This window comes from Chelonia mydas, chromosome 9, assembly GCF_015237465.2.
Source record: "Chelonia mydas isolate rCheMyd1 chromosome 9, rCheMyd1.pri.v2, whole genome shotgun sequence".
NCBI lineage: Eukaryota > Metazoa > Chordata > Testudines > Cheloniidae > Chelonia > Chelonia mydas.
The window spans coordinates 55,166,869-55,182,325 of record NC_057855.1 but is presented as its reverse complement, the minus strand read 5'-3'; the positions used below and the strand labels follow the sequence as shown (position 1 = coordinate 55,182,325).

Below are 15,457 nucleotides of genomic sequence, written 5' to 3'. Positions count from 1 at the left end.
GGCGCAGTTTACTGACTCGCTTAGACCTCAGCGAAACCAATATTCCCACTGTTATTACTGCTTGCTGTGTGCTCCACAATATCTGTGAGAGTAAGGGGGAGACGTTTATGGCGGGGTGGGAGGTTGAGGCAAATCGCCTGGCTGCTGGTTACGCGCAGCCAGACACCAGGGCGGTTAGAAGAGCACAGGAGGGCGTGGTACGCATCAGAGAGGCTTTGAAAACCAGTTTCATGACTGGCCAGGCTACGGTGTGAAAGTTCTGTTTGTTTCTCCTTGATGAAACCCCCCGCCCCTTGGTTCACTCTACTGCCCTGTAAGCTAACCACCCTCCCCTCCTCCCTTCGATCACCGCTTGCAGAGGCAATAAAGTCATTGTTGCTTCACATTCATGCATTCTTCATTCATTCATCACACAAACAGGGGGATGACTACCAAGGTAGCCCAGGAGGGGTGGTGGAGGAGGGAAGGAAAATGCCACACAGCACTTTAAAAGTTTACAACTTTAAAATTTATTGAATGACAGCCTTCTTTTTTTTGGGCAATCCTCTGTGGTGGAGTGGCTGGTTAGCCGGAGGCCCCCCCACCGCGTTCTTGGGCGTCTGGGTGTGGAGGCTATGGAACTTGGGGAGGAGGGCGGTTGGTTACACAGGGGCTGTAGTGGCAGTCTGTTCTCCAGCTGCCTTTGCTGCAGCTCAACCATACACTGGAGCATACTGGTTTGGTCCTCCAGCAGCCTCAGCATTGAATCCTGCCTCCTCTCATCACGCTGCCGCCACATTCGAGCTTCAGCCCTCTCTTCAGCTCGCCACTTACTCTCTTCAGCCCGCCACCTCTCCTCCCGGTCATTTTGTGCTTTCCTGCAGTCTGACATTATTTGCCTCCACGCATTCGTCTGTGCTCTGTCAGTGTGGGAGGACAGCATCAGCTCGGAGAACATTTCATCTCGAGTGCGTTTTTTTTTCTTTCTAATCTTCACTAGCCTCTGGGAAGGAGAAGATCCTGTGATCATTGAAACACATGCAGCTGGTGGAGAAAAAAAAAGGGACAGCGGTATTTAAAAAGACACATTTTATAAAACACTGTCTACACTCTTTCAGGGTAAACCTTGCTGTTAACATTACATACATAGCACATGTGCTTTCGTTACAAGGTCGCATTTTGCCTCCCCCCACCGCGTGGCTACCCCCTCAACCCTCCCCCCTCCCTGTGGCTAACAGCGGGGAACATTTCTGTTCAGCCGCAGGCAAACAGCCCAGCAGGAATGGGCTCCTCTGAGTGTCCCCTGAAGAAAAGCACCCTATTTCAACCAGGTGACCATGGATTATATCTCACTCTCCTGAGGATAACACAGAGAGATAAAGAACGGATGTTGCTTGAACGCCAGCAAACATACACTGCAATGCTTTGTTGTACAATGATTCCCGAGTACGTGTTACTGGCCTGGAGTGGTAAAGTGTCCTACCATGAAGGACGCAATAAGTCTGCCCTCCCCAGAAACCTTTTGCAAAGGCTTTGGGAGTATATCCAGGAGAGCCGCGAATGCCAGGGCAAAGTAATCCTTTCACATGCTTGCTTTTAGACCATGTATAGTATTTTAAAAGGTACACTCACCGGAGGTCCCTTCTCCGCCTGCTGGGTCCAGGAGGCAGCCTTGGGTGGGTTCGGGGGGTACTGGCTCCAGGTCCAGGGTGAGAAACTGTTCCTGGCTGTCGGGAAAACCGGTTTCTCCACTTGCTTGCTGTGAGCTATCTACAACCTCCTCCTCCTCATCATCTTCTTCATCCCCAAAACCTGCTTCCGTATTGCCTCCATCTCCATTGAAGGAGTCAAACAACACGGCTGGGGTAGTGGTGGCTGAACCCCCTAAAATGGCATGCAGCTCATCATAGAAGCGGCATGTTTGGGGCTCTGACCCGGAGCGGCCGTTCGCCTCTCTGGTTTTCTGGTAGGCTTGCCTCAGCTCCTTCAGTTTCACGCGGCACTGCTTCGGGTCCCTGTTATGGCCTCTGTCCTTCATGCCCTGGGAGATTTTGACAAAGGTTTTGGCATTTCGAAAACTGGAACGGAGTTCTGATAGCACGGATTCCTCTCCCCATACAGCGATCAGATCCCGTACCTCCCGTTCGGTCCATGCTGGAGCTCTTTTGCGATTCTGAGACTCCATCATGGTCACCTCTGCTGATGAGCTCTGCATGGTCACCTGCAGCTTGCCACGCTGGCCAAACAGGAAATGAGATTCAAAAGTTCGCGGTTCTTTTCCTGTCTACCTGGCCAGTGCATCTGAGTTGAGAGTGCTGTCCAGAGCGGTCAAAATGGAGCACTCTGGGATAGCTCCCGGAGGCCAATACCGTCGAATTGTGTCCACAGTACCCCAAATTCGACCCGGCAAGGCCGATTTAAGCGCTAATCCACTTGTCAGGGGTGGAGTAAGGAAATCGATTTTAAGAGCCCTTTAAGTCGAAATAAATGGCTTCATCGTGTGGACAGGTATGGGTTTACATCGATTTAACGCTGCTAAATTCGACCTAAAGTCCTAGTGTAGACCAGGGCTTAGGCAATAACCTCCTTACACCAGCTATACCTTCATGCTTAGTACCATTCCATTCAAGGTGGATTCTGGCTAAAGGCATGCTTACGGTAAACTCTTAGAGGACTACAACATTCAGACTCTGAATTGGTAAGTAATCTTCCTCTTTGACCAGATCTGCTTTAACAAGAGTCAGGTTTCAGAGTAGCAGCCCTGTTAGTCTGTATTCGCAAAAAGAAAAGGAGTACTAGTATCCTTTGAAGTGAGCTGTAGCTCACGAAAGCTTATGCTCAAATAAATTGGTTAGTCTCTAAGGTGCCACTAGTACTCCTTTTCTTTTAACAAGAGTGATGTTAGAAGCCATAATTTGCCCTAAACAGCTTTTACCATTGACTTTTACACTCTCCATGAATTTTTCATTACCAGTCCCATATATAGCATTGGCACAATTTATGGGGCCACCCTCTACTGAACTCACAGTAACAGTATTTACATAAAAGGTGGCAGTGTTGGGGTACGTTTGGTTACACTCAGACAACTGCTCAGAGTTATACAACATACCAACATTGTTATATACTGGACTTTCAAGAGGATACATTTCTGCTGTTCTTCCATTGCTTTTTTGACTTGGAGCTGAAATCTGTCAGTTTTTTGTTGCATCTGGAGGACCCTCTCCTTAGCAGCCAGGCTTTCCTTCTGTCTTTCCTTCTTTTTTCAGCTGGGTCAAGGCTTGCTTCTCTCTCATTCGAATTTCTGCCAGTTTTTGTTCATGTTCCAACTGCAGGCCGTCTCTCAGGGCTTGCAGTTTCATTGCTTCTGTAGCTTCTTTAGCATCAGGTAAGGGCTGTGCTCCTGCCTCCTGATCACTGGCCATTAACAGATATCTCAGTTCTTGATTTGTAGCTTTCTTTCTAAAGTTTATCCCCTTTCCTGAACACAAAACTTTCAGGGCTTTTTTGTCAAGGCCCTCATATGCTCTTTGCTCACCCATTGCAACTGCTTTTTAGCCAACCAAACTCTCAATACCAAAATTCAAATTTGGATAGCGTGGGGTTCTGACCCAAAGTTTAATTGACCTGGTTCTCTGGATCCTAGCATGACCTATTCAGAAGTGATGAGCATCCCCAGCTCCCACAGACTTCAGCAGGAATGGGGATTCTCAGCACTCAGGGCCTCATTTCAGGCCCCCCAGTTGGCAGTGGTGGCTGGGTTGCTCTAGTGTAGCTGGGAGCTTGAGTGCAGAAGGTAATGGCAGATTGGCGTTGTTGGGATTAACCCCCCACCCTTCTCTCCCCAGCTGGCTCTGGCCGATGCTGAGAGTGCAGGGCCCCTCTCACTGGACAGCACGAGGGCGACAGGTGCAGAAGACCCTGGCAGACAAATCTCCCCTTTGCGCTCTAGTTCTTCACATCACCGGTGGGTGTCACCGTCCCGTGCTCACTCCCCATTGTGCCAGGATGCCGTGCTGCAAGCCGTACAGGGCGCCCTCCGGAGGCGACAGCAGCATGAGCAGGTGAGGACACTGCCTCGAGCTCTGGTCAGCCCCAGAGTTAGCATCTCAGGAAGTGTCCGCCCACAGACTGGGGCTGGTTTCCCCGAGGAGCAAAGTGATGGTGTTGCATCCAGTGGAATGCTGCATCCCAAAATGTCTGGGGGGGATGAAAAGAGGAGAGGCAGCCCAGCTCTGTGAGACTTTGTCAGTCCCAGGGGCGGGGGCTGGGAGGGCAGGATCAACAGCTAACGGAAGGGCAGACATGAAGGGAATGAGCGTAGACATGATTTCTTGGAGAGTCATTACTGTGCTGGATGGACTGGCCAGCCACAGCCCTTAGTAGTGGACCAGGCATATTGACCTGCAATTCCTTGTCATCTCCAACTTCCCTACATTCACCCAAAGAGAGACAGAACCGCCCACAAGGGAAGCAGGGGAGCTCAGGAGCGTCTCTCCAGATAATAAGAGAACCTGCTTGGGGCCTTATGCTGCTTAGGTGCTGACAGGGGGATAAATAACATGGCATGAGCAAAGGAATAGGCCAAAGGAGAGAGTATGAGATGGAGAAGGAAAAGGAAAGGCCAGAGCCATGAGGGTGCCACTCTGAGGGGCTGTGGAGAGCCAGAAGATGGGGCATGGAGGTGTTAATTACAGTAGACTGGTCCCAGCTCCTGAGTGTGTGGATTCATCAGTTCCCACTCCCTTTTGCAGCAGGGGCAGGTGTCAATAGACATGCAAGGAGGGTCTAATTTACAGCACCTTGCAGGCCACTGATGAGCTCAGCCTGAAGTCTCCAGCCAGGACTGTCTCTGCATCTCCACATGGGGACCTGGGGGTGAGCCCCAGCCCTGGTCTCTTGTTGCCTGGAGCAGCGGGAGTGGGAAGCACCAGCTCAGAGAAGGGAGCGTGTGCTGGGTGGGGCTGGGCTATCCCATGGGTGGTGATGGAGCCCCTGGATAGAAGGGTAGTGGTTGTACCACCATGCCATGAGAGTGAGGGATGTAACACTAGGGCACAGGGGAGGGTCTGGGGGATTCACTAGGGATGAAGAGGAGCCATGCAGCAGCCCTGGGAGAAAACCTTCAGCCAGTGCAGCTTATTGTGTGGGCCTGGTTTGAAAGTGGCATCAGGCCACTCCTTGGAGGGGAGAAGGTCAGCAAGGCACAGCTGCTAGCTTAGGTTCGGGGGGAACGGGGGGGCGCTGAGTTTAAGCTATGTGATGCAGCCGTGAGTAAGTTAGGTCCCTGTGTCTCAGGATCTGCCCTTCACTCACTCACCAGGATAGCAGGGTTCTGGCCCTGTGCATATGTGTGCATGTGCTGTGTCATGTGAAGCAGAGTGCAATATGCGCTTTACCCTTGTGCCTTATTTTCCACTCTGCGGCCAGGAATTGCAATTTCAGCTGGAGTCTGCCCAGGACATGCTGGGGGTGGTCAGGAAGCAGCTGTCTGATTGCCAGCAGGAGGTGCAGGTGGCAGAGCAGCAGCTGCAGGAGCAGAGGCCGGAGCGTGAGGAGCTGGCCAGAGCCCTGCAGGATTGCAGGCAGGATTTGCAACGCTGTAAATCCTCAGTGGAGATTCTCAGCAGGTGCACATGGGAGTAGGATGGGGGGGGGGGGGATCGATAATTACTGTCGGAAGCCACCATACCCTGGGATGGCCTGGCTGAGGACAGAATCACTCTCCCAACCCCAAGGGTAATGCATGTGACAAGCCTGTGGTATGGTCCAAATGGGAAAGGGTGTCACTCCATAGTGCTGTGTTCAGGATTAAACAAGCCCTGCAGATTTTCAGCGTTTGGAGACTCAGTCCAAGCGAAAGAGAACCGCCCCATTGCAGGTCTCTGGCTTTTTGGGCTCACTCAGACTGCTCGTATTACTGGAGCTGATCTAAACTGTTTGCTCCAAACTTTTATCTGACAAAAGTATGACTATCTTTGGAAATGAACATTTTCACTGAAAAGTTTTGTTTTCTTTTATTAATTTTCTGGATTTTTAACAAACAAAATCCAATTGTTTCAGCTTTTTGGCTTTTGATTTCTTTCTTTCTTTCTTTCCCTTTCTCTCCTTTTTTTCCCCTTCCCCCATATGGGGGAAAGGAAAGAAAGGGAAAAAACCTCCAACACCAAAACCTCAGCTTCCTGTTTCAAAAAACAAAACAAAAAATCATTTTTGTTCTTTGTTTTTGACAAAAAAGGAAAATTTCAGATGAATTTGTGAAACACATGTTTCAGCATCCATTTCTGAGCATCTCTCCATTTTAAGGAGACATGGGTAATGAGACCCAATGATGTATGTAGACATGCACTGGTGAGTAGGCATAGAGGAGAATGAGTCCTGTCCTCCATGCAAGTAGAATGTTCTGAGGAGCTTCCAGTCTGAGGACTGGAGCTCCAGATATGACTCCACCAGATGTTGCATCCTCGCAGACCCTTCCACCTGCCTCCTTTGGTCACCAGCCTGTGTGAGAAGGTTTGGAACAGTCATGCCACTGAAATTCCTAATGGGAACAGCAAAGTGACTGAAGCCAGGATGTTTCAACAAAGTTACCCTGTGTGGTTTGGTTGCGTTGGGTACTTGGAGCAATCTGCACAACAGGACTGAGACATCAGGATGTTTCTGTAGGTTCTTCCTTTGTTCTGGGGAGCCCAGAAACCTCGCTGATCCTGGATCTCGGAGAAACGGCAGCTCTGCGCAGTGCTGGGATGCGTCGTTCTCTTATGTCTGGCTTGTGCACCAAGCTTTTTTCCAAGGTGAAACTGGTGGATGCTGATTGCTCCAACATTTAATTCTGTGTCATTGTCACGGGCCCCTGGATGTGTCATCAACTGGGATTGAACCTAAATCCAACTGGACCTCTTCACTACAATAATGGGGTGTGACAGTAGTTGAGCAGACATCCCCACACTGCTCCGGTACTGGAGCAGCAAAGCTGCAGCAGCACACACTGTACAGGCCTGCCCAGGGTGCTGGATAATTACTCATGGGGCTAGCCTGTGCTGCTGTGCCCTAAAATTGTGAGCTTCTAACACCGTTGGTCTGGAAGCAGCAGGGGACTCCAGGACTCCTATTTCATCCAGCCACTGTGGGAGCAAGAGGCCCACCATTGATGTGGGTGACATTATCGCAGGGCCAGATTGGTGACTCACAGTTTCCCTCTCACCCTCAGGGAGAAGGAGACCACAGAGGCTGCAGTGAGAAGTCTGAGCGAGCAGGTGGACTCCTCCCATCTGGAGGTGGAAAGGCTGAGGAGACTCACCACGGAGCTGCAGAGGCAGCAAAGCCTCCTGGGGGAGCAGAAGGAGGAGCTGGCAAAGGAGCGGGAGAGAATGAGGAAAGAGCTGGAGCAAAGGTGAGGTGCCTCACATCTGCCCATGTTACTATGGTGTGCAGGGCAGTCTCGTTCAGGGTGGGGGGGTGGATTCCCCACTCCACGCTGATGTGACGGACGGTGCTGGGGCAGATGGCCCAGCATCCTCCTGGTAGGGAACCCACTTGGAGCCATGCCTGCCTGACACTGGAGTGATGATGCAGGGCTGAGGTGCAGCCTCAACTGAAAGGTGGCGGTGAAGCAGGCGTGGCTGGGGAGCTGCTCACAATGTACATGACTGTGGGCTTCGTTGCCATGGGGGAGTAAGCCTGGCTAGTCATTTACAATGATGCGAAGGAAGCGGAAACTCCTCCCAGATCAGAATGGCAGCATTCACAGCCACATGGCACTCACGTGGCAAACAGTGCAGGCCAGCAGAGAAATGAGGCCCTAATTCATTTTCCTCCCTTTTGCGTGACTCCTGCAGGCAGAGGTCCCTGGAACAGTTAGAAGAGAAGACCTCAGCCTTGAAGAAGGAGCTGGTGGTAGTAAAGGAGTCCTTGAACCAAGCCATTCTGGAGAAGGACGTGCTGGAGAATGAGAAGGAAGGTGTAAGCTGTGCTCTGTCTAAAGTAAGAATGGTGATGGTCTCCTAGGAGCTTGGCTAGCAATCAGCTTTCTCATGAGCTTACAGGCCAATCTGCTCCCTTACTGAAGGCATTTTTCCTCATCTATCTCACCACTACTTCTCCTGTCAGTTCACCTCCTCTGGGGGACAGAGTTTGGGTTTCTACAGCACTGTTAAAAGAAAAGGAGTACTTGTGGCACCTTAGAGACAGCACTGTTCTTTCTCAGCTTTTTTCAAAGTACTTAGAAGTGATGAGCTAGATCCTATTGCCAGGTAGTGGCTGGCAGCCAAACAGAACAGTCAGTAACTTATCACCCAGAGAGCCCTGGGCCTGGGGTCATCAACCTGTGATCCCATCTTCAGTGGGAAAATGCAAGTGGATCCTTAGTTTCCACCTGGCTGCCCATGAGAACTTGACTGACAGAATGCTAATGTACCTGGTATGAACAACAGCATCTCTGATGGCGAAGCATCACTCTGGGTCTGAACTGCATTATCAGCAGAGACCATGAACCCAAATCCAAGTAGGAGACCTGAATCCATGGAGCTGGGATTTTCAAAACCACCCACCTACTTTAGGAGCATGAGTCCCATTGCCTTTCAGTGAGATGTGGGCTCCTAAGTAGAACCAGATGGGTATTTTTGGTTGAAACTTGTTTCAGCAAAAAATGCAGATTTGGTGACACCAAAATGATTCGCAGATTTGTGTCAGCGACACTGAATTGCTTAGGCCTGAAAAATTTCCTTTTGAAAAAGTTGAAATTTCAACATTCAAAAGTTTCAGCATTTTTGAAGCGAAACATTTTGATTGTTTGAATTGAGTTTTCATTTAGAAATTTTGTTGAATTTTTAAAAGATTAAAAAATGTGGAACGTTCAAAATGAAATGTTTCATTTGATCAAAAGTGAATTCCCCCCCCAATTTTATTTTTGTCAAAAAATTAAATTTTCGGGTCAACCCAAAACAATGTTTTTTTTCTGATTTTTCGGAAACAAAATGAATAATCCGTTATTCACCCCGCCCTACTCTGAAGTCACTGAGGCTGTGTTGTAATCCCACCCAGTCTTCCAGCCTGAAGGCGGGAGTGACACTGGCTAAGTCATATGGCAAGCCGGGGGCACAAAGTCCTTGCCCATTGGCATTATTTTCTCACACAGCCATAGGGGCTAGGAGGATAGGACTCGGGGGGTGGGGGGGCTGGGGGGGTGAGATGCCAGTGCATGGCATGATATCATTAGGAGCTAATATTTCAAAATGGAAAATGTATTACAAGTTAATTTCTTTGCTTGGAAATAACATGCCACCACAGGCATGACCCAATGCCTGTTGAAGTCAGTGGGTGTTAAACTGGGCTCCAGTGAGTACCTACTGAGCAGCAGCCATCCCTGTGAGGATAGCAGAATGATCTGCCCAGAGCTAAATCCACGCACCAAGAATTCTGTTAGGCAGCATTTTCAGAGGGACTAACTTTTCCAAACTAGTATATTACTTGCCACATAATAATAGCACTGCCTTGCAACAACCATATCAGATCCAAACTTCATCTTCAGTGGGGCAGGGGATGTCCAGACTGGGGAACATGTTTTTTTCCCCAGTAAAGAAGGGTTTTCCTGTCTCACTCAATAGTGTTCAGTCTTCTAGGAAATCCTGGAAAGCGACTAGCAGTAAGCGGAGGATAGAATGGGTGGGAGAGCTTTTTAAAAATGTCCTAACCCTGGATGAGTAATATCATACAGAGCGCTGTCAACAATTCCTTTGCAGGGGCCAAAGTGCCATGCCCCATCAATGTGGGTGCAGTCTGCTGGATTGCTAGCTGACCCTGCAGAGTGGACCTTGCCCAAAGGGTCCATCAGGAAGAATTTGCAGGTCTAATTTACGGCGCTTAGTAACAGTGGCGGGCTAGTGAAAGAGACCAGCACCCACATGCTGGTCTTGTCTGTGGGTGGAATGAGCTGTAGGGTTCAAGTGTGGCAGAGCTGGCATGGGAGGCAAGCCCCCAAGAGGAATTCTCGTTAATGCATCAGTAGCCAGTGGGCTGGCTGAGAATTTCCGAGGCTCCGCAGTGACAGTGGGAAGCTGGTAACAAATCTTGTTAGTATCGAATACAGCCTTGCAAAGACCAGAAAGCTGTAGCATCCCAGTCTGAACTGGGGGTTGAACAGTGCTGTTGGGATGTACCCTGCTGTGGGGACACAAGTTGCAGGAGGCATTGGGCACTCATTGGGTGAGTTCAATGGGAGTTTTGAACGAGGAAGGACTGTGGGATTTGGCTCACAGGTTGCCCAGGTCTACTCCCTATGAACCACATAGGGCTATCTGCAGCTGTAGCAGCCTGACCGCTGGCTTCCCACCAGATGAGCTCAGAGCATCCCAAACCCTGCTGATATCAGTGCTTCAACCCCAGCGTGTATCACAGAACCCAGCCAAGAGACCTCCTCACACTTCACCTCAGTTCGTCACCAGGGTGGAGCAGGAGCTCCTGAATCTCTGGGGCAAGGAAGGTTTTACCTCACTGTGGTTGGAAAACTCCCAGACAGTGTCTAAGTGCTGAGGTCTCCCTTCTCCCCAGGCCAAGGCCAACAGTGCTGAGCTAGAACTAGCCATAAACAAGCTGAGATCGGAAGACTCCAAGCTGAGAGACTCTCTGGCCAAGATGGGGGCTCTGACTGAAGGTCTTGCCCAGGACAAGGTCAACCTCAACCGCCTTCTCCTGCAGGTAACAGGCCTTATGCTGCCCATGGCCTCCACTGCAGCACCTGCACTCACCTCATGTGCGCTCTGCCCCTGTGCCCCTCACAAACACCCCAGCCTACACCCTCCATGCTACCCCTGTGCCCCTCAGCCACCCTTGCCCTGTGCTCTGCCCCATGCCCATCATAAACACCCTTGCCCTGTGCTCTGCCCCTGTGCCCATCACACAACCCAGCACTGCGCTCTGCCCCTCAAAAGCACCTCAGCCTACACCCTCCGTGCTATCCCTGTGCCCATCACACAACCCCACCCTGCACTCTGCCCCGTGCCCCTTACCCACCCCTGCCCTGCACTCTGCTCCTGTGCCCATCACACACCCCCGCCCTGCACTCTGCTCCTGTGCCCCTCACAAACACCCCAGCCTACACCCTCCATGCTAGCCCTGTGTCCATCACACAGCCCCACCCACGCACCCCCTGTGCCCATCATAAACACCCACCTATGTCCTCTGTGCTGCCCCTATGCCCCTCACACAACCTGGCCCTGTGCTCTGCCCCTGTGCCAATCATAAACACCCCTGCTCTCTGCCCTGCCCCTGTGCCCCTCTCAGAGCCCGGCCCTGTGCTCTGGCCCTGTGCCTCTCACCCTCACCCGCCCTGTGCTCTGCTCCTGTGCCCCTCACAGAACCCCGCCCTGCACTCTGCCCCTGTGCCCCTGTCAGGGTTCCGTCCCCACTCTGAACACTAAGGTACAGATTTGGGGACCCGCATGAAAGACCCCCTAAGCTTATTTTTACCAATTTAGGTTAAAAACTTTCCCAAGGCACAAATTTCGCCTTGTCCTTGAACAGTATGCTGTGTGACAGGGTCGGGCCAGATGGCTATAGGAGAGTAATTTTTTTTTTGAAGCAGAAAAAAATGTATTTGCATAACACACTTACACAAATCACCAAAGAAAATAAAACAAAACTATGCAACAAAACAAAAGCAAACACAATGTATAACACAGCAGCCTTCAGGAGAGAGAAGTGTTCAGGCTTGCCTGGGCCCAAAGCAGGGGGGCTTCTTCGACACTCATGGTCTTCCACCCCCTCGAGTTACCTAGTGCCACGCCCAGTGTCACCAACTATTCCTCTCCTGAGAGTGCCCAACAAGATGGGCAAGGCTGCGGGGTGGGCAGTTTGGGGGGGGGGCGCGTACACCCACGTGTGAAAGGGCCCCTCTTAGGTGGTTGTGATGATGGTATCCACAGCGGCAATGGTTGGGGCTGGGGTCTCTCGCTCTTCCCCTCAATCAAAGGGTCAGACGGAGGGAACCGGATGGGGTCACCGAGCAGAGAACCTCGGACAGCGCCCACTGCTCCTCAAAGGCGTCAAGGGAGTCGGTGGACGCTGCCCAGAGGAACTCCGCCCGGATACGTGAGTGTACTGAGGATCGGAAAATGGCCCTACAGTCGCAGGAAGCTTCATCGGCTAACCTCCTCTCTCTGGTATTATAGATGGCTGTTTTAGCTAGGGCTAGGAGGAGGTTAACCAGGAGATCCCATGACTTTGTGGGGCCACGGATGGGGAGTGTGTAAATGAAAAGGTGAGGGGAAAAATGCAGCCAAAAGCGTAATAAAATATTCGTGAGGAGCTGAAAAAGGGCTGTAGCCTGGCACACTCTAAATATACGTGTGCCAGGGTTTCCCTCACGTTGCAAAAAGGGCAAGTATCTGGAATGGGGGTGAAGCGCGTCAAAATCACGCCCGTGCTCACAGCTCCGTGAAGGAGCCCAACTGATGTCCCCGACGGGCATCGGGAACAAGGTGGAATACAGGCTGGCCCACTGGGGCTGCTCACCCTCCAAAGGTGGCAGGAGGTCCCACCACTTTGTATCAGGGTGGGACACCAGGGTGAGGGCGTGAAGGGTGTGAAGCGTGAGTGTGTATAGATGTTTCCTTGGCACGGTTTGGAAGCTGACCAGTTGCAGTTCATGCAGCCGGCTCGCAGTGAAAGGGTGAGGGGTTTGTTGGGATCTATGGGGTAGGGGCCCAATTGAAAGGTCCGGTGGGCCTGGGGTAGAGGGTGGGCGGGGTGCGCCCTTGCGCAGGGCTCGGTTGAGATAAGCCCGAGCAGCGGGCGTCAAAGTGGCCTTCACCTCCTGAAGTACACGCTGGGGGGTATGAGGTCTGGAGAACCCCATGCTCCTAGCGAGCATCAGGGGATCCAGCCAGTCTCCCCGGTCGTAGTCCAGGAGGTCTCCGACTCTCGTGACTTCCGCCAGGACCAAATTCTGGCGCACTGAGCGGGACTCCGCCACCTGCACACAGAGCTGGGGGTTGTGTAGCAGGGGCTCCGCAAGGAGAGCTGCTCCCACGGTGGCCGTTGCAGACCTGGTCATTGAAAACAGTTTCCAGGTCCGGAGGAGGTCCTGGTAGAAGACCAGCAGCTTGGAGAGGTCTCGCGGAAAACCTCTCGGACAAAGATAAAAGAGCTGCCAGTCGTATCAGAGCCCTTGGAAGTTGCGCAGGAAGGCATGCGCCAATATGCTCCACGTCGAACTACCTGCACTATAAAGGAGCCTCTGCAGGGCCTGGAGGCAGAAGACATGGACCTGAGTGTGCAGACACTTCAGGCCCTGCCCTCCTTCCTTCAGGGGTAGATGAAGAACCCCAACAGGGGCCCAGTGCATTCCTGACCAAAAGAACTCTAGAATCGATGTCCGGAGGTTGGTCAGGAAACCCGGGGCCGGGACCAGGGTGTTGAGCTGGTACCAGAGCATGGACAGGACTAGTTGGTTAAGCACCAGTGCTCTCCCTCGGAGGGAGAGACATCGGAGTAGCCTCATCCATTTCCGGAGCCGCTCAATCACCCCGCCTTCTAAATTTTTCCAGTTCTCTGGCGGAGGAGGGTGCGTGGCAGAAAGGTAAACGCCTAGGTAGAGCAGTGGACCCGCGCTCCACCGGATGGTCTGAAGCGCGGGTGGGAGGGAGCTCACCTGTTGCCAGTCCCCACCACCAAGCTAGAGCTCTTGACCCAGTTGACTCGGGCGGAGGAGGCTGCCGAATAGATGGCCTGGCAAGCCTCCACCTGCGCCAAGTCGCCCAGGTCCTGGACCACGAGGAGCACGTCATCGGCATACGCCAACAGGACCAGCCGCAGCTCCGGCTCCCGCAGCACCAACCCTGTCAACCTCCTTCAGAGAAGACAGAGGAAGGGCTCGATTGCCAGAGTGTACAGAGTGCCGAGAGGGGGCACCCCTGCTGTACTCCTCGCCCGAAGCTGACTGGTTCGGTCAGGGTCCAGTTGAGCCTAACCAGACTCTCCACGGAAGCGTACAGCACCCGGAGAAAACTCACAAACTGAGGTCCGAATCCAAAAGCCTGCAGAGTGCCCAGGAGGTACCCATGGTCCACTGTATCGAACGCCTTCTCCTGATCAAGAGACAGGAGGGCGAATGACAGACCGTCTCTACGCCCGAGTTCCAAAAGGTCTCGGACTAGAAATAGGATGTCAAAAATGCTGCGGCCCGGGACAGTGTAGGTCTGGTCTGGGTGGATCACGTCCGCCATCACGGACCCTAGCCGCAGCGAGATTGCTTTCGCTACGATTTTGTAGACCGTGCTAAGGAGCGAGATGGGACACCAATTTCTTAAGTCACGGAGGTCCCCCTTCTTTGGCAACAAGGCGAGCACCGCTCGCCTCCACGAAAGAGGGAGGACCCCGCCCTGCAAAGACTCGGCCCAGACAGTGACTAGGTCTGGGCCAAGGATGTCCCAGAACACGTGGTAGAACTCCACGGTCAGCCCGTCCATGCCCGGAGATTTATTGGTGGGCATGCGACGGAGGGCTTCCGAGAACTCGGACAGGGTGAGAGGCAGCTGTAGTCGGTCTCGGTCGCCCACGCTGACCATAGGAAGTTCCTCCCAGAGCACCCTGCAAGCGCCAGGAGCGGTCGGATCCGGGGAGAAAAGGCTTGTGTAGAAGTCACGGTCCCTCCCACACATCTCCACTGGATCCTTGAGGGGGGTGCTGTCTTCTGCTAGAAGGCAGGTGACTTGTTTCTTGGCCCCCCTCATTTTCTCCAGGGCGTACAAGAAATGGGAGCCGTGATCCATCTCCCGAAGGAGGCGGATGCGGGATCGAACAAAGGCACCTCGGGCCCTATGGTCCTCGAGGGCCCGGAGCTCCTCCCGCTTCTCCCGGCACGCTCCGCAGAGGAACGGGTCCTCGGGGCTGGCGGCCAGACGCCTCTCCATCTCTAAGACCTCCCGTTCCAAATGCTCTATTGCCGCATTTCTCCGTCAGCTGGTGCCCCGGGTGCTCTCGCCAGGCCAGCCAAAACTCCCGGAAGGACGTCACGAAGCCCTCATCCTCCAACAGGCTGTTGTTAAAGTGCCAATAGTCCGGCCCCGGCCTCTCTGCACGGAGGGAGGCTGTTATGGTGGCTAGATGATGGTCAGAGAATGGGACCAGCCAAATGTTGGAGGAGTGGGCTCGTGAAAGATGGAAACGGGATAAATAAATATGGTCCAAACGGGAGTGGTGTGACCAATGGGCCTCCACCCAGACAAAGGTGAATGTGGAAGTGTCATCCGGGTGGTGGTCATGCCAGACGTCCACTAGGGAGTGATGTTCGACTATTTCTCGGAGAATGTTTGCAGCAGCCGAGCTCAGCTCGGCCGCTGAGCTGAGCTCGGCCCCCGAGCGGTCCTGCTCGTTGAGGGTGGTATTAAAGTCCCCTCCCAGGACTAGGCACTCGTGAGAATCTAGGGTGCTGAGGAAGGCGGACACCCGCTGATAGAATTGCGGCCGCTTCAGGCTCGTTGTC

General features: G+C 52.6%; 1 protein-coding gene across 1 annotated transcript in view; it reads left to right on the top strand.

The window, feature by feature from the left end:
• CROCC2 (ciliary rootlet coiled-coil, rootletin family member 2) overlaps positions 1-15,457 on the top strand; it is a 212,359-nt gene that overhangs the window by 66,238 nt on the left and 130,664 nt on the right. The window contains 5 exon segments of the mRNA XM_043522756.1: positions 3,825-4,040; positions 5,407-5,606; positions 7,187-7,369; positions 7,815-7,959; positions 10,525-10,671. Of these exon segments, the coding sequence (XP_043378691.1) occupies positions 3,825-4,040; positions 5,407-5,606; positions 7,187-7,369; positions 7,815-7,959; positions 10,525-10,671 (891 nt within the window).